This window comes from Lynx rufus, unplaced genomic scaffold, assembly GCF_022079265.1.
Source record: "Lynx rufus isolate CCGP_SWC_20201006 ecotype Redwood Valley unplaced genomic scaffold, mLynRuf1.p SCAF_6, whole genome shotgun sequence".
Lineage (NCBI taxonomy): Eukaryota > Metazoa > Chordata > Mammalia > Carnivora > Felidae > Lynx > Lynx rufus.
In genome coordinates this window covers 102,819,007-102,837,020 of record NW_025814878.1, presented here as the reverse complement: position 1 = coordinate 102,837,020, position 18,014 = coordinate 102,819,007, and the positions used below count along the sequence as shown (strand labels likewise).

The 18,014-nt window shown below is 46.3% G+C and overlaps 1 protein-coding gene across 6 annotated transcripts in view; it reads left to right on the top strand.

Moving 5' to 3' along the window:
* Positions 1-18,014, top strand: part of RUNX2 (RUNX family transcription factor 2) — a 235,203-nt gene that overhangs the window by 124,859 nt on the left and 92,330 nt on the right. For 2 of the 6 annotated variants that reach the window (XM_047101635.1, XM_047101634.1), the window contains one exon: positions 624-4,274. The exons of the other annotated variants lie outside the window; for them this stretch is intronic. In XM_047101635.1, coding sequence (XP_046957591.1) covers positions 624-1,102 — 479 coding nt within the window. In that variant the 3' untranslated portion in view covers positions 1,103-4,274. Of the gene's footprint in view, positions 1-623; positions 4,275-18,014 lie in introns of those variants that run through there. 6 annotated transcript variants of the gene reach the window in all.

Sequence of the window (18,014 nt, the reverse complement as noted above, 5' to 3'; positions counted from 1 at the left end):
TTTTTTTTTTTTTTTTGAAATCTGTTACTAAGATGAAGAATAAAACAAGATTATACATTATTTTAAAAATGGAAAAGAAGTAATAGGAACATGTTAGGGTATCTTTTTGAAGTTCCTTCATTGATGAAGGGGCCTTGCCAAGAGTACCAGTAACAAAACTGATCACTTTGGGGTTTCTTTATATTGGGCTGAGAAAATAAAATTAGGTTGAGTGACTTAGTAAAAATGTCACTTTCAAATATCTGAGGTGCAATGAGAAATGAAAAGAGAAAAAAAAAACAAAACCAATGAGGATTCAGTCTTAAAGTCTGAGGAGTGAATCTATAATGAGCGGTGTTGGGTTGGTTTACACGTAAGACCTAGCACACATTTGGGCTTTTTTCAAGGGGGTGAAGAACTTAAGGATACGTGCCGCTAAGACGGTAAAGTGGAAAAAAAAAAAAAAAAAAAAAGACTGTCTAGTGACCGGTGCATTTGAAGGTCTGTTTGTGGCTTTGCTGTTCCTTTTTGGGAGGCTAAAGTTTCTTGTTTTTTTTTTTTTTTTTTCTTGTAACAATTCTCTCTTTATTTTAATTGATATTTACAGACTTTTTTCCCCCCCCATCTTCTGTTATAATTTTTAGGTGCTTCAGAACTGGGCCCTTTTTCAGACCCCAGGCAGTTCCCAAGCATTTCATCCCTCACTGAGAGCCGGTTCTCCAACCCACGAATGCACTATCCAGCCACCTTTACTTACACCCCGCCAGTCACCTCAGGCATGTCCCTCGGTATGTCCGCCACCACCCACTACCACACCTACCTGCCACCACCCTACCCCGGCTCTTCCCAAAGCCAGAGTGGACCCTTCCAGACCAGCAGCACTCCATATCTCTACTATGGCACTTCGTCAGGATCCTATCAGTTCCCCATGGTGCCGGGGGGAGATCGGTCTCCTTCCAGAATGCTTCCGCCATGCACCACCACCTCGAATGGCAGCACGCTATTAAACCCAAATTTGCCCACCCAGAATGATGGTGTTGACGCTGATGGAAGCCACAGCAGTTCCCCAACTGTTTTGAATTCTAGTGGCAGAATGGATGAATCTGTTTGGCGACCATATTGAAATTCCTCAGCAGTGGCCCAGCGGTGTCTGGGAGCTGCATCCCAAATGTATCGATATATACATATATAGAGAGAGCGCATATATATGTATATCAATTAGCTATCTACAAAGTGCCTATTTTTTAGAAGATTTTTCATTCACCCACTCAGTCACGATCTTGCAACCATAAGAGGGTAGACACTGAGAAGCAGAAGGCCCAAGAGAGACAATCGTATTCAGGTTTCAGATGGTTTTCTATGTAAGACGTACTTTCACAAAGGAAAAAGGTATTTTTGTTGTGTTGTTGTTTGGCCTGTTATCATAAATAACCCGTTCCTATGCCAATTCAGAGAGGTGGACTCCAGGTTCAGGAGGAAGAAGAGCAAAGCCGCTTCCTCTCTGTGCTTTGAAACCGCACACCCTCACGGTTGCAGCTGTGTATGGACCAGTGCCCTCTGCAGACCAGCTTACAAAGCCAGTCGAGGTGCACGCGGAGGGCAAAGAGGTAGAATGGACGCTTCCCGCATAGTGCGATCCATTCAGAGTAACTGTTCCAAACTGCTCTCAGACTTGCCGCAAGTTCTCGTACGATCTGTTTGGTTCAGTTTTGTTGTTGTTGTTGTTGTTGTTGTTGTTGTTGTGTTCCTACTTTTAAGAAAGCGACTCCAAAAATACTGATCAGGATAGATGATTTTATTTTACTTTTTTGTACTTTTTTTGTTTCCTTTTCCCATTTAACCAAAAAGAAATCCCATCCTTCGATCCTTACCCCCCTTCTCCTTTCTCCTTTTATGCAAAACTGAAAATGGCAATACCTTATTATAGCCATAATGGTATAGATAGTGTTTGTGTTTGGCTGTGTGTTGTTTTCTTTTTTTTTTTTTAAATTATGAATATGTGTAAAATCTGAGGTAACTTGCTAACGTGAATGGTCATATAACTTTAAAGATATATTTATAATTATTTAATGACATTTGGACCCTTGAAACATTTCTTAGTGTACTGATGTGTTGACTTCGGTCTCTAAAAGTGCTCTTTATTAAATAACAAATTTCTTCAGTGGGCTAGAGCCATATCTGAAATATTGCTAAGCAGTTTCAGTTCAGGCACAATGTGATTTTCAAAAATACGTCCATCTCCAAATATTTTAGATGTAGCTTGTTTTTGTGACGTATGAAGGAAATGTTATGTCTCGTTCTTTCAGATCTTTGATCGCCTCTAACACAGCTTTGCCTTTTAAAGCAATAATTGGGGATTTAAAAACCAACTCTTAGCCCTTTATCTCTTATTGTTGCCCTTTGTTAGCATGAAATGCTGGAGTGATGTGGTTTCCTAATTTCTTTCAAATAACAATGACTCTTGTCATACTAAAAAGACAAGCACAAGTGAATCATGGAACTGCAGAAAAACGTTCTGCCGTTTCATAGTTAAAGCAAAACTCTAAATCGCCAGGCTTCACAGGGAAGACGTAGCAGGCGGCCGCACTTGTGGCTGAAGGGTCCATCAGGATGCACTTAGTACAGGAAAAGCCAAATTGTCCCGGGGATTCTTAACCCACCGGCCTTGCCAAACAAAGTCAGGAGAACCCAGGCCTGCCCTCCCCGAGGCCCCGCCGGCAGCTCTCCACGGACTCTGCCCTTAAAGGAGCAGATTCAGTCATTGTCTTATGGGGGAGCGGGTCATCTGAAGTAGCAGGCAAGTTCCAGCAGGTAGCTGACCTGAGAGAACACCTGGCCTGTGGGGAGCCATAGCCAACCCTTTTGCGTCAAGGGAAGGCAAGGTCATGTGGAGTTTGGGATCTTACTACTGTGTATGAATCTGAGCGGAAGCCCTCCTGTAAGATGCACTTTGACCGCTCCTGGCGACCACGTGGCAGATTCTCAAGCGGGAATCCTTAATCCAAGCCAGGATCATTCGATGACACCACCGGGCAAATCCCTGCCTGGGCTCCCACAGGTCCGGGCCCCTTCCTTTCAATTCGGTGCCCCTCTGAACCGAACTGTGTAGAGATTTGCCTCCAGCGCCTAGAGACCCCCTGCTCTGTCGTCCTGTCGCAAGCCCGCTTCACTGGCCGCCAGGCCTCGCAGGGCAGCGTGGGGGGCCCCGTGCTTCTCGCTGGGCGCCTCCCTTGCAATCGCCCCGACTCCTCCCAACCAAAACCGAGGGCAAAACAAAACAAAGCAAAACGAAACTCTTTGCCTTCTAAAGGTTGTATACCAAGTATGCTTAGATAAATAAGCCACTTTTCTCTTACTTAACTAAGATGGCAGTAGTAGCTGATACTATTTATTGTTTGTGTGTGGTAGCTTGAAGCACGACACTGTCCATTTATTTGTAAGTGTAAAATATGTGTGTGTGTTTCAGCAGCACTTAAAAAAGCCAGTGTCTGGTTACACATTTCAATTTTAATTAATTGACCTAAAAATGTTACCGCCGGTGCCAGCTGTACCCTATTTAATAAAAAAAAAAAAGGTACTATATTTGTACATTATTTTTTAATGTTAAAAGGGCTTTTTTAAGTTTACAGTACACATACTAAGTGACTTTAGGGATGCTTTTGTGTTGAAATGTTATTAGAGTGGCTGCAGGCAGCAACCCAGAAACACTTTAAAAGTTTTTTTTTTTGTTTTTTTTGTTTTTTTTTCTTTTTCCTTGGGAAAAATTCAAGCACTTGTCCCCTCCCTCCAACCACTCCAAAGGGGTAAGTCACATTTCTTAGATCAAATTCTGCCCTTTGTCAAAGCCTGGGGGTTAAAGTTTTCTTTTTCGTTTCCTTTTTTTTTTTTTTTTTTAACTGAACCCTTAATTTGCACTGGGTCATGTGTATGATCTGTGATTCGAAGACCAAAGCAAAGCCTTACTACTGCTCCTACCGTGAAGCCATGTAGTAGCCAACGCTCTGTATTTCCTTCAGGTTAAAGGAGCATGGTTCTTGGTAGCACCAACGTTGCTGGAGTTCACAGCGTGGCCCACACAGACACGCTGATCTGTTTGAATTGTCTCACAAATTGTAACCTCTGCCAGGGCCCCCGAACAAGTACCACAGCGTTGGTTTTGGATGAGGGAAGTGACCTCCAGCCTGGAACCGAGAGAGACGCAACAGATGAGCTATGGGTTACTCTGTAGACAGTCTCGCCCCACCGGGGCCTTGTCAAAGGAAGCTGAGAAATCCACACCGTCAGGGACCATCCGTTGCAAACTCAGAGGGGACGAGATGTGTGTGCTGGCTTAGAGTTCCCTCCATTCCCAGGAAAGGAACGGACTCAGAGTCTAGGTTAATGCATGGAAACACAGAGCATGAGCGAGAACAGGAGTTATTTCTAGGATATTCGAAAGAACAATAACCAATAAAATAAAAGCAACTCTTCCAAACCTTGAATTTGTTGTTCTTAAAAAAGGAATGCATTTAAAAAATATTTTCTGTGTGAGAATTTTTTAGATGTTTGTTTACTTCATGTTTACAAATAACTGTTTGCTTTTTATGCAGTACTTTGAAATATATCAGCCAAAACCATAAGTTACAGTAATTTCTTAGGTATTCTGAATAAAATTCCATTTTTTCTTTTTGGATATGCTTTACCATTCTTAGATTTCTGTGGAACAAAAATGTTTGTAGCATTTTGTGTAAATACAAGCTTCTCATTTTTATTTTTTTCCAATTGCTGTTGCCCAAGATCTGCTTTCCCTGCACATATTGTACAAATTCTGGTTTGTCCCACAGGCCATGATTGTGGATGAGTTTACTTTCAACTTCAAAGGGACTATTTGTATTGTATGTTGCAACTGTAAATGGAATTATTTGGCATTTTTTTTTCTCATGATTGTAATATTAATTTGAAGTTTGAATTTAATTTTCAATAAAATGGCTTTTTTGGTTTTGTTATGTGTGTACATTGGGTCTTTTCTCAGCCGCGGCTCCATTCTCTAGTCTAACGCCTACTCCTGCCTACACCTGGGCACTTTTTGGCCGTGGGACTTGCCAGGGCCGGATGAGAACAGAGGTCTATGTTACTGGTGAGAGGTTGAAAAATCTCCGTGAGTGCTACCTTCTTTTGTCCTCCTCCTACAGGGGTGTGGGTGAAGGATCTAGCAGTGAACTAACTCACTTCCCTATCAGCCTGTGTCTGAAGGAAGGAGCGCTCACCCCATCCTTCGGTAAAGCCCCTTCTTCTATCGGCGGGACCAGTCCAGATACAAAGACAGCTGTCTCGATGGTCCTGTGGTTCTAATCTCTGGGCCCATGAACAAGGGCCCACAAGTGAACCCTTGGCTGTGGTCAGATCTCCGGCAGCCTGGCCATAGCCGGTAGTCTGTTTTGCTTCCCACGTCTCTCTTGGGTTCTTAAAACAGAAAGTCAATCAAACCTCAAGGGTAAGTAAAAATGGACCTTGGCCTGGAGAGCTCTAGCCTCAGAAAAATTCTACTAGCGAACATAACTATAGTTTGGAGTTTTTTTGTTTTTTTTTTTTTTTATGGGCCATAGTCTATTTTTGGTAAGTCCCTCCCCTTCGATAAGGTTGAGGGCCTGGGGTAGAGTGGTGGCTTTCTTTATGTCCTGTGCTGTCTGTCCGCCTTAGCTTACCACAGTTCTAAAAGAAGGACCATAAACCGTGGTGCAGAGATGGTCAGGCCCTGGCCGGTGGCCCACATGATGCTAAGAGGTAGAGAGGCCTCCTTTGAGATCTGCTCATTCTTACCTGTTTGACATTGTTTTCTGAGAAATCTTGGAAACAGCTAATTTCTAAGACTAGGAGACATCCTGAAAGCACTCGGGTGACACCTAGGCTGGGGAACTTGTTTGCAACTCTTTGAAGCTGTATACTTAGTTATCCTTTTAAATTAGACATCTGTGTCGTTTTAAAAGGCCTTGCATGACAGGTGGGCACAATGGCTTTCGCACTGTCTCTGGCTTTGTCCAGCAGCATGGTTTAGGGCAAATCGCTTTATTCCTCTGGGTCTCAGTTTTTTGGTTTATGGAGAAGCATTGGGCCAGATTTTGGCACTATTGACATTTCAGGCTGGATAATTCCTTGGGGTGTGTGTGTGTGTGTGTGTGTGTGTGTGTTAGTGTAGGGGGGCTGTCCTGTGCATTGTAGGATATTTAGCATCTCTGGCTTCTACCCACTAGATGCCAAGAGCACTGCCCCAGTCATGACAATGAAAAACGTCTCCAGAATGTTCCCTGGGAGGAAAACGTACCCCCCATTGAGAACCAGTGGGCTAGAGGCTCTCTTTAAATTCTTAGGTCGGGCTTTCTTGACAGAACTGGTGTGAGAATACATTGCTCATTAAAACAGGCTAGCCAGGCAGAAGACGGCGGGGCTTCCCAGAGATGGATGTGTATCAACCGTTTCCATCCCTTCACCTGATGGCACCCTGAGGTTTGGCTGTGTCGTGAGGGGGGCTCCTGGCTTTCCCGTCTGCACTTCTTCCCTCCTCCTCACGTTCCGGGCTGTGCAGCCAGGGAATAGCAAAGCTGTGGGACTTTGTTAGGCCTGGACTGCTTGGCCATGTTTGTCATGGCTGCTTCTGTTCTCACTGGAAATGACAGGCGGAGGAAGGAAAGACGTTTCTCCAGTGCGTCTGACCCCTTGTGCCCCCTGCCCCCCAAATATTTAATCATCAGACATTGCTTTGAGAGTGGGTGTTTCCTGTTAACTCAATCCCAGCCGACACTGGCCCAATAAACACCTCAGCTCTCTGTTGCAGAGCTTTTTTGGCTGGGAAATGGGTATTGCCATGTAAACAGGAAGCCCCCTGAAGTTATTATCTACAGATGCGGTTGAAGAGCCACATGTTTATATTTATGGGATTTGAAAACAGTCTGAAAAGGCAAGGGAGGAAGAAGGGGAAGGCCTCGTTCACGATCGGTGAGTGAGAGCTGGGCCTACAGATCTTCTCTTTCCTGACTTGTCTTTCCTTCTGGAAACGGGTGGTTAACAATAATGACACAGCCAAAAGCCACAGCCGAGATGGAGGCGCTGGCCTGACTGATTTAAGCAAACAACCCTACCGTGACTATCAGGCAAACTGGACAATCCAGTCAGCTGGCTTTCCTGTCCCAATTATTTGGGAATCATTTTTAGAGACCAGTTCTAGGAAACCATGGTTTAGGGGCATCTCCACAGGGAAGAAGAGGAGGCTTATAAGATGATGGTCCTGTGAAGTCTCTACGTTTTCCCGGAGACAGCTCAACTGACTGCCACGGTTTTAGTGAGCACGGGCCGGCTCTCCGGGAGCTCTCAGGCAAACTCCCGAAGGGGCCGGGAGGGACGCCTTCATGCCAGAGCTGTTGGGGGTTGGTGCAGGGAATGTGCAGGTGGTGAGACAGCCGGCCTGCACACGAGGGCTGGGCACACTGGCTTACCCCAGTTCCTTCACCCACCCCCGCTCTTCCTTTGCTGGCTCTCACCTCAGGCCTGGAGAAGGTGTCAAGGAAAGCCAGGTAGGAACCAACACCTGGATAAATCACGAGCTCTAAAATATGAGCTCTGAGCAAAGGCAAGGGAAGCTCTCCCCAACCTCCCTCCATTCCTGTGCACCCTGAGAAGTCTCTCTGTGACTTCCCGGCAGTGGGTATTTGATTGGGAGGCCTTGGAAGTGAAGTTTTTAAAAAGCTATGAAATTAGTAAGGAATTTAGCAAAGAAAAGAATCTGCTGGTGATGCCAAGGGAACTACCCTAAGGGGTGTGTGTGTGTGTGTGTGTGTCTAAAGGGAGGGAAAAGGGAGGTGGAGGGATGGAAAGGGGTGCCTGGGCAGCCATTTAGGGAACACTGAAGCTCTCTCTCTCTCTCTCTCTCTCTCACACACACACACACACACACACACATGCACACGTAGACACACACACACACGTGCTCTTTGACATGGCATTTATTTGTCTCGGGTGTTTGTTTTCCTCGCAAATCCTATAAAAGAGTACTACCTTCATTCCACGAGTGGTAAAGAGGCAACTATTCTTTTTTTTTTTTTTTAATGTTTATTTTTGAGAGAGAAAGAGACAGAGACAGAGTGCGAGCAGGGGAGGTGCAGAGAGAGAGGGAGACACAGAATCCGAAGCAGGCTCCAGGCTCTGAGCTCTCACCACAGAGCCTGACGTGGGGCTTGAACTCAAAGACCACGAGATCATGACCTGAGCAGAAGTCGGATGCTTAAACGACTGAGACACCCAGGCATCCATCCCCTTGATGGCCTTTTCTTCTTCCCCCCAGGTCATTCTGTCCCATTCCATAGCTAATAATAGAAAGGGAAGAATTACCCTCCACCAGTCATCCTTAGAAAGAAATCAAGACCATACAGCAAAATGCTAAAGGGGGGCGGAAAGGAGGTGGGAGTCTGGGGGGACAAGCAAAAGTTCTTCCACACAGGCCCCTCAAGATGTAGTCTTGCCTGCACAGTGTTCGGTGAGACCAGAACACAAAATTACAACCAGGCGTCATGTGGCCTGTACTCCCGAGGCCTTAGACATCTGTCCCGGAGCACCCAAAGTGCCAGAGTTAGCTGGGAGGTGGAAAATGGAAGCAAGACACAGTAGTCTTGGTGGAATTAGGAAGTCCAGGATATGGGGGCAGAGCTTCGGGGGGCTTTGAGAGACCAGAGTACCGGGAACTTCCAGCTGGGTGATGGACTGGTGTAAATGTGTGAATTTCTTCCTTAAAAATAAGCAAAAAAAGCAAACGGCAAAACCACGGGACACACATAACCGTGGGAGAATTAATATAACGGTTTTAGGATTTACATCTCCTTTGACATCATTTCCTTCCCAAATTAGGTCATTTATTTATTGATTTTTTTTTTTTTTCTTCTAACTCCGTCCACCTCTGACCGGGCAACAGCTCAGGCGAGTTTCACTTTCTGTTTCTGAGTTCCTCTTCGTTTTCCTGCCCCCCAAAGAGAGGAGCCTTGGGTGGCATCATTATGGTCTTTCGGTAAGACCTTAGCCCCACTCTGTCTTCCCCTACAGTCATTTCATATTTAAATCTTGAACGTCCCAGTGACCTTTCTCCTTTTTAGCCTTGTGCTTGAAGAGCCTTTTTGTGTGTGGGTTTGGGGGCACAGAAAGTTTGACTCCTTATCAAGATCTTATTAGTGGTTTCACAGATGAGAAGTACAGAGATTATCATTGAGTCTAACCCTCCACCACAATTTCTGGAACATAGACTGTGCGCTCAGGTTTTGTAGGGCAGGGTGGATGGGCCCACTTCCCCCTCCTCGTGGGCATATGGGAGGGAAGGGAGCGAAGGATCTCGGGAGGGAGGCAAGTGCGGAACTTTCTCAAGGAGTTAAGTGGTTAATAGGAACTCAGTTTTTTTTTTTTTTTATTGGCTAATAAAACCTCCCAGGGTTTTTCATATTATATGGTTCCTTCAGGCTCCCAGCCCGATGCTTAAAAAAAGAAAAAGGCGAAAACAACAACAAAAAGCTGGAGCCTAAATACCAATGCCTTCCTAGTCTTGTTTACTTTTTCATTTCCGCAGTTGTAAAAAAAGAAAAAAATTCCTCTGGTAGTTCAATTTTATCACACGGCAGGAGCGGATCGGTGTTTGAACAACTCCAGTGATCCCTGCCTCCCAGTGGAAGGAAAAAGTCCGCTCTGTGTCTCTGGTTGGGAAAAAAGGAGACCACGATGCAAATGATGGATGCATCAGGAAATTTTGAAATGAGAGCCGCCGGGGGAGGAGGGAGAGCAGATATTGAACTGAAATACATCTCTGGAATCCTGAATGCAAATGATCTCTGTCCTTTTATTGCCAGTGGTGCTGTTCTCCCAACAGAGCAGGATGTTCTTGTTTTTAATAATAGCCAGACCAGATGCTAAATTCTCTTCGGCAACGTGCTGTATAAGTGAGAAGGCAAACAGCTGATTCCTGTTAAGATGAACACCAGGAGAATAAGCCAGAAAGTATGAGAATTCTCTGGAGGTTTTTGCTTTGTAAACCCCTGTTTGGCAGAAAGATCACAGAATCCGGACTGAAAACACAGTGTGTGCCCTTGCACCCGTTCCCCATCGGAGCCGCTTGCTGGGGGCCTGTGAGCCTCCCGCCTTGGCCAGCCACCCCTCCCCTAAGTTAGCCAGGGCACTGGCTCGCAGGTTCCCCGAGGGGGAAGTCGGAAGCCCCGAGCCCTTTGGCTTTCAATGACTGTAGAAAAATACTCATCAATAGGAGGAATTTTTTACTTGCTCCTTGCCATAGAAAATAGTAAAATCCTGAACAGGAGCCAATAACTTTAAAATGGCATCTTTGTTCCATCTTTTTTCACTCCCTTCTTCCCCCTGTCAGAGTCCATAAAATCTCCCGGTTATTATTTTGTTTTAGAATATGCCACACATGTAAGATGCTGCTTTCTTCTTTCCCAGGGAGCTGCCAGAGCCAGAGGCGCTGTGGGGGCTCTGGGGGGGCCCCCGCTGGCCAAAGCAGACAGTGACCAGGCTGCCCCCTGCTGCTGCTCAGGTCTCCACAGGATGCCGGCTCTTGGCTTCCCCAAGAGCAGGGGGAACACAGAGCCCCTTGGGGCTTTGCTCCCAGGCCTGCAGGAGGGTAAGGGAGAGAGAGGGAAGGGATGCGGGGAGCAGGTGCAGAAGCCCATCGCAGTTCCAGGAAGTCCCCTTTGTCACCCTTCCTCTTGGCATCGTCCTCCTGAGCCCACCCCTGTGATGCACAAGGGCATGCCAGCTACCCATTCCTCGTGATTTTCGTCTTCCACAGCTGTCCCCAGGGTTCACTTGGCCCAGGTCTCCCTGGGATGAACGTCCTGGGGAGAAAGGAATGGAGACGGAAGATGATTTACCTCCTTCCCCCCTACGATGGCACCAAAGGCCATTGTTTTAATTTCCTTTTGGAGACAAGTCATATTTGGTACTGGTGGCATGATCAAGTAATAATAAGAACACAATATTTAACTTTCACTGCACGTTGGACTACGAGCCTGGTGTTTTGCTCGGTATTTCACGTGTCTTATGTCAATCTTTCCAGCAGCCTGTGAAGAAGTTAGTACTGTTTCTATCTCTGCTTTTCTGGTGAGGAAACTGAAGATCAGACTTGCCCAAGGTTACACAGCTATTAAGACTCAAGCCTCAATCTGCCAGATTCCAAAGACCGTGTTCCTTTAGACACACCCTCCTTTATCATCTGCATAATGAGAACTAAATGAGCTAATGAGATAGGAGCATGCCTTGCAAAGTGCCTTGCACAGAATAGACAGAAAATAGATGGTACCTATTATTACTCATAGTAATTAGGGTGATTGTTCTAAAAAGTGTAAATAAAATTTTCAAATAGTTTGAATCACAATAGAGCTGGAGCACCAAGTGGAACAACTTTTTAGAAACTATTATTTTGACGGTTAAAAAAAAAATGTCGCTCTTTGAAAGGAATATCTTTCTATCTATTTTATAAACTTTTTCTACCGAGCCACACGGCCAAGTTTGGCAATGGGCTTACCACGGGCTCCTTCCCTGAAGGAACTCAGAGACATTACGTCACATAAACCATAAATATAAAAGACACAGATCGATACATTCAGAACAGAAATGTTGGCCCTACCCGGACCTCGGTTCTTCATCTGTAATCTCTTTTAAGATTTTCCATTTAGGTGCATTGAGTTGCATGTGAATGCTGCCTACCGATAAAAGGCATTATTGAACTTAATGTTGCAGCATTGGCTTCACCTAACAGGAGAAAGGCCCAAGCCAAGAAATCTCTGACAGCTTCAACTCTTACCTTTCTGGGAGTGGCTTTGGGGTCCTCCTCACCACCTGACGAAGGGGCAGCACCCAGGGCCCCAGTTTCTGAACTGGGCATCCCTAAGAGGCAATGCTGTGTAGTGGGGACAGTTGATCAGAGGCCCAAGGCTCGAGGGAACCCAGCTGCTGCCTGGGATGGGACACTGGTGTGTGCCAAGTTTTGCACACTTGTACACAGCCTGGAGGAGCCTGGGAATGGGTTGTCCACGTTTCGTGCCCTAAATCATTCAAATCTCTTTAACCGAATAGGTAGGGCTTCTCTCCAATTCTCTTAAAGCATTTTACAGACTGTGTCCTTAAATCCACTGGATATGGAGTTAATATCCCACTTAACTGAAATCCCAGAGAACAGAAATGAGCTCTCTCCCTGTCACCCACTCTGCCTTCTTTTTGCAGATATTGACTGGACACCTACTGTAGGCAGAAAACAATATGCTGGGAGGCTCACCACCACTAAAAAGCATACGGGAAGGCATCTCGGTTTAATTGAATGCATCCCACTAAGAGATGTCGGTCATGCCGTTCTTTATTTAAGCTATTTAAGCAAATCCATGAATGCTTCAGATTGCCAACAACAGAGATTAAAAAGTTAGCCATCAGTTTCTGGAGAGAATTCAGATAGTTTTGATTTCTGCTTATAGCCAATTTCATTTCCCATTTCTCATTTCCTAAAATACTCAAGTATTTGTAAGGTCCTCGGCATCTATATTTAGTCATACAGGCCTTTCATTTCCACCACAATATATGGGAGGCTTGGTGTTTAAAAAGTGGGTGATTTTCATATAGTCCAAGGGGGAGGGGCCGCTCTTCCATTTTCTCTTCCCTGTTGTAACAGCCATGCAGCCAACTGTGCATTAAGGGGTTGAGTGGTGTTTTGCAAGGGGGAAGCAGAGAGTGGCAAAAAGATCTGGGTTCCAGATCCTTAACCCCTACTAACTTAATGTGTGACCTTGAATGAGCCACTTAACCTCTCTTGACCTTCTCCTTAATAGTGGACAATAATATATTACCTGCTAGATGGTATGTTAAGGGACCACGTTGTAACTCTTACCTATAGATTTGGAGTGGTTTTTAGAGTGGGGAAATTATGAGCAGTTTTAAGAGGTGCAGCTAGAGTCTGCCTAGCATTAAGAGAGAGAATGAGGTCCATTGTTCCTCACAGAATTGGCAAAGATGGCCATTTTGTAGAGGGTGAAGAAATGGAATCCCAGAGAGGTCAAACCACTTACGCAGGGTCGCCCTGTAAATGGATGAGGGGAAGTCAAGAGTTGGACATCTACTTCCAAGTGGTTCCCATCCTCGTTCTCTGGAAGAGACACTTCCTTCCCTTATAATAGCATCTTCCGTATTATCCTTTCATGAAGCACTTACACTTCATTACTTTGCTAGTGTTTATGAACCTATTTTCATTTGATATAAACTCATGCAAGCTGATTCTCTTAAAAACTTCGTGTACTCGTGTAAATTCGTTTCCAGCATACTGATCCCACACCATGCTCCAGCTAACCTTATTGCAAAAGACCTGTTGTGTACTGCTTCGTCAGAGAAACCCATCAAGCTGTATACCAGGCCTGACTTAGTGACTGAGACATTTAGTCTAAGAGCGTCAGTGCCGTTCCTTCGTGGACAAAGATGACCCATCTGTTGGCGACACACTTCAGGTGGATTGTCCCTTAGTGGACAGGTGGCCCCTTGCCCTCACTGCAAAGGGGGGATGTCATGGCCTTGTTGTGGTCAAGACCTTTCTAGTTGCCATTTTGTGGGCTGGCTCTAGAGCTGAGGCCGTGCAATCTTGACGTCTTTAACACACACACTATCTGAGCCACCTAAGCAAATGAAAAGAGAACAGCTAATCTTGAAAATAGAATTTTCATCTCAGTTTTACCTTTTATGCACTTAGTTACCTATAACGAGTGTCTCTTCAAGTTGAGAGATGCAGAAGGCAACCCGTTCCCATGGGGCAGTGATGGAACACACTGGTATCATCAGCGTCGTGTTATCGGATAAAACTTAGAACGTAGTTCATCATCCGACCCCTGTTTAATGATAGACATAACCTTATCGTGCCAGGTGGTTATCCCACGAGCGCTAAGCCATGTCTGGGGCAGAAGGAGATGGGGGCTGGGAGGGGGAGACTTTTCAGCTTCCTTCACCTTATCCCTTGCTAGACAGAATATTTTGGGAGAGTTATTGCTTTGCTTCACCATCCCCGACTGGCATCTGACCGTCAGGGAGGGGCTGCATTTTTATTCATTCAATAAGTACTAGAAATGACGGAACTAAAAATGGATGAGACACATCCTTACCCTCTACAAGCTTACCATCTGCTCAGAGAGACAGAAAAATAATCTCGTAAGTGACGATACAGGGCATCAGTGCCATCGCAGAGACGTGAACCAAGGGCTCCCCCCTCGCCCCCCAACCCAAGGAGGCAGCAACTCCTGGCCAAGGCAGGAAGATGACACTTGAGCTGGAGCTGGAAGACTGAGAAATTCCTTGCCATTCTGGGTCTGCAGCTGAGCCGGCCCCAGCCCCACATCCACCCTAAAGCGCAGTCCCTGGGAGTAGGCAGACCCCTCGCCCCAAAGGAGATCCCATGTATGGCTCTCCAGAAAGACAAAGAGCGAGACAGTGGCTCTGGGCTCTGTGGTGTTCCTCAGCACACGAAATCACACTCCCGCTGACGAGACGAGCAAGAGGGACTCCAAGAGGTTAGAGGGGTGCGGTCTGGTGAGCTATGTCGGAGCCTCTGTGGGACATGAGTCACACTTCACAAAATCATATTCGACATTAGGATAATTAAAAACTAAAAGAAATGCCTACGCCATCCATGTATGTATCAGGAAGGAAAATGTGAGATCTTAATGTCTAATAAAAGAGGGTGTCAACATAAAGAATATGAGAAGTGACAGCATAAAATATCAAACTCTCAGATACACTCTATCCAATTGCTTGCTCAACATCTACCACCGTGTCTGTGTTCACTGGAGTCTTGATGGGACAGTGAGGGCCACGTTGGCACATGGACCCTTTGGCAGTCAACAGGGAAGGGTGATGAGTATAACTGGGTGGGACAACTTTATGTTCTGGATGGCCACATCGTCCAAGAACTGAGTGAGAGCCATGCCTGTGACCGACCCTAAGTCAAACTTGAAAGCAAAATCTTGGGGGTCTTCTCTCCCCACACCTCCAGACCTCTCCACTGGAGGCCCGCCTTGGACTGTGTCTCTCCCCAAGCCCACACCAACTAACCCTGCACCATGGGCCTCCCCTTTTATAAATGAACTTGCCCTGACCCTCACCTTTGAGCAGTCAGTGTATTTGCATTTCAAGAGAGGTTTTCTGGAACCGCTAAAACCTCGCTTCCACAGCCACATACCCTGCTCGGAGCAGAGGAACCTTCCTGGGGATGCTTTTTTGACATCCCTCACATCTCATCCTGGGGTGGGTGGGGGGGGGGGGCACTGCTGCCTTCCTTGCTCAGCTAAAAGCCGATCCTTATTTCTCTCTCTCTCTCTCTCTCTCTTTCTCTCTCTCTCTCTCTCTCTCATGACCAAGTACCTTGCCCAGACAGACCCTTTGAGGTAACAGGGCAACAGGGTTATTCCCGCCCTCAACCACCATAGGTTGGGGTCAAATGAGGAAGTGTTCTGGTTCTGCCAGAAGCTCACTTTTGTGGCCGTGTGTTTATTTCTGTCTCTGCAAGAGACAGTTTATTGATTAATGGAATCTTTATTAGGGTTATTAGGACGAATAAAACACACTCACACACGCATAAATCCATCGCTACCCCTCCCAAGCTCCTGGCTGGTGAAGCGAGTTCTATTTCCAGCCCTGACATCTTGCCAGTTTGTCATCCTCCTTCCTGGCCACATCAGGTTCCATCGGGTTTGAGTTTATTGGCTACACGGAGGAGTTTATGTTGTCATAGAAATTAGCCTTGATGGGCAGGGATATGGCCAGGGGATCAGGAGAGGTCAGCAGCCTCGTGGTGTTGGCACGGCTGAGATGTTAGGGGGCCTGGAGCCCTCTCCAAGAAAAATCAAAGCTGGCTCTTTGCAGCAGCAAACGAGTGCAACGAAACACCCCAGAGGGACGGGAGCTTGGACGTGATTGTGAGCTGTCCAGACCCCATTCCCCCCCCTCCCCCCTCCCCCCTTCGCCCCAACCTTCCCGGTGCCCCCCAGTGCCAAAAATCCTTCCCCGTGCAATGGAGGCAGGGCCGGGAGGCCCGAGGTTAAGCCTCTCTCTCCTCCAGTTCGTGGTTAGCTTTCGTAGGCTCTTGGCCGTTTGACAAAGTTGGATAATAATTCAATATTTCTCACTGAAATACTTGACCTTATTGTTAGCTTTTGTGACAAGGGGAATTTAAGGGAGCTGCAAAAATGCAGGCAAGTGTGGCTGAAAAAGGCCAGGGTATGCCACTGAGTAGTGAACAGTTTCTTTTTCTGACATCTATAAAATTTAGGTGAAAACAGGTCAACATTGATGTTGGCAAATGGGAAAGTCAGTTCTATTGTTAGCAAATGAGCTTCAGATACAAATGTAAGTCTGGTTCAATCAAAACCACGTTTGGTTTTAGACACCAGTGATGTGCTTTCTATTAAAAAAAAAAAAAAGAGGGGGGTTATTTATTTAGACACACAAAGTAAAAATATATTTTGGCCCAAAGGGTCCTTTTCCGAGTATCAGATCAACTTGTTGAAGTACGAGATGGGACTTCTTTCGTTTTCCTTTTAAATTTGTAGGGCACACGATCCCAGAATTCTCTCTTCTCTTTATTTCGAATTGGCAAGGGCTGTTGACGATTAAAATCGTATATTAAGAAAATCCTGCTTTGCCTGATGTAGGGACTTGCTGGAGACTGCCAGCTGGTGGCTGAGAAAGATATAAAGTTATAGGATTCAAATATATGGCTCCCCAGGTTTGGCCTGAGTATTACAGTCATTTTTATAGGCTCCACTCAGGAGTCTCCTAAGACATGTACGTTTGAGCTCACAGAGGAGGAACGTAGGAGAGGTTCCGTCACTTGCCAAATCCAGATTATGGAAGACCGGTTAATTTTAGCCTACTGGGCAGGCTTGCTGATCTTACTTTCCCTCTGTCCTTGGACCATCCGAAGTCCTTGTCCTGCGAGGAGCTGGAACGCAGCCTCCCACTAGCAGATGAGGTCCGCAGTCCAAGGTGCGCTGGTCGATAGGGCTCTAGAAGGGTTTACTCTTTTCTCGGGAAGTCTTTTCTCCTTCTTCTTCTTTAAATCGAGGTGAAATTCACGTAACAGAAAACTCACCATGTTACACTGAACAGTCCAGTGGCATTTCGTGCACTGTCAGTGTGGTACAGCTGCTACATTTCATCACCCCAGACGCAAACCTTGTACCCATTAAGCGGTTGTTCTCTACCCCCACCTCCGGGTTCACGTGTGAGAGCAAGTCGGTTAGCTCGGGGTTCCCACCGAGAGTCATTTTAGGGGCTGTGTTTCCAAAAGGGGCTGGGAAGGGAGTGTTTCTAGTGGGGAGGGGTGGAGGCCTGGGCCGGGGGTCCGGTGGGGAACGGGAGAGACAGCATCTGGAAGCCCCCGGTACCCCAGAACCAGAGACTTGCTGCACTTTCTGAGGCTGACTTTCGGTCTCCTGCTGAGGTGATGATCCCTTTAAAATTCTCGGCATTCTCACCCTGCTTCCCCCAACGCTGGCCTGCCTGGGTCTAGGAGGCATTTTATTCCTTTAATTTGTGTTGGTAGGCGTCCAAGTCTGGCACCAGGCAGTCCCCACTCGGGAAGCCGGGAGGTGGTGGAGGCTCACCCAGGTCTAGAAAGGGAGCTCTCCCCGGGATGCTAACTGCCAGCTGTCTCCTTCAATACACATCATCCTGCTGGATAATCATTTTCAAATGGCAAACAATAATAAAAGCTTTCCTCTATTTTGCTTCCAAGTGTCAACGTATCTACACAGGCTATAGATGTGTGCGTGTGTGTGTATGTGTGTGTGTGTGTGTGTGTGTGTGTGAATTGTCTGTCTGAGAAAAAAAAGGATGTTTGGGGAGCGTTCGAGTATGCTGGGGAAGGCCGGGAATTGCCTCAGGTTGCTTTCCACTGGGGGAGGCCGACCTGGAGTGTGCATCAGAGATAGGACTGGATTTTCAGGTGACTTAAGTTTTCCATATGTGTCTGGAGGGAGTTTGCAGGG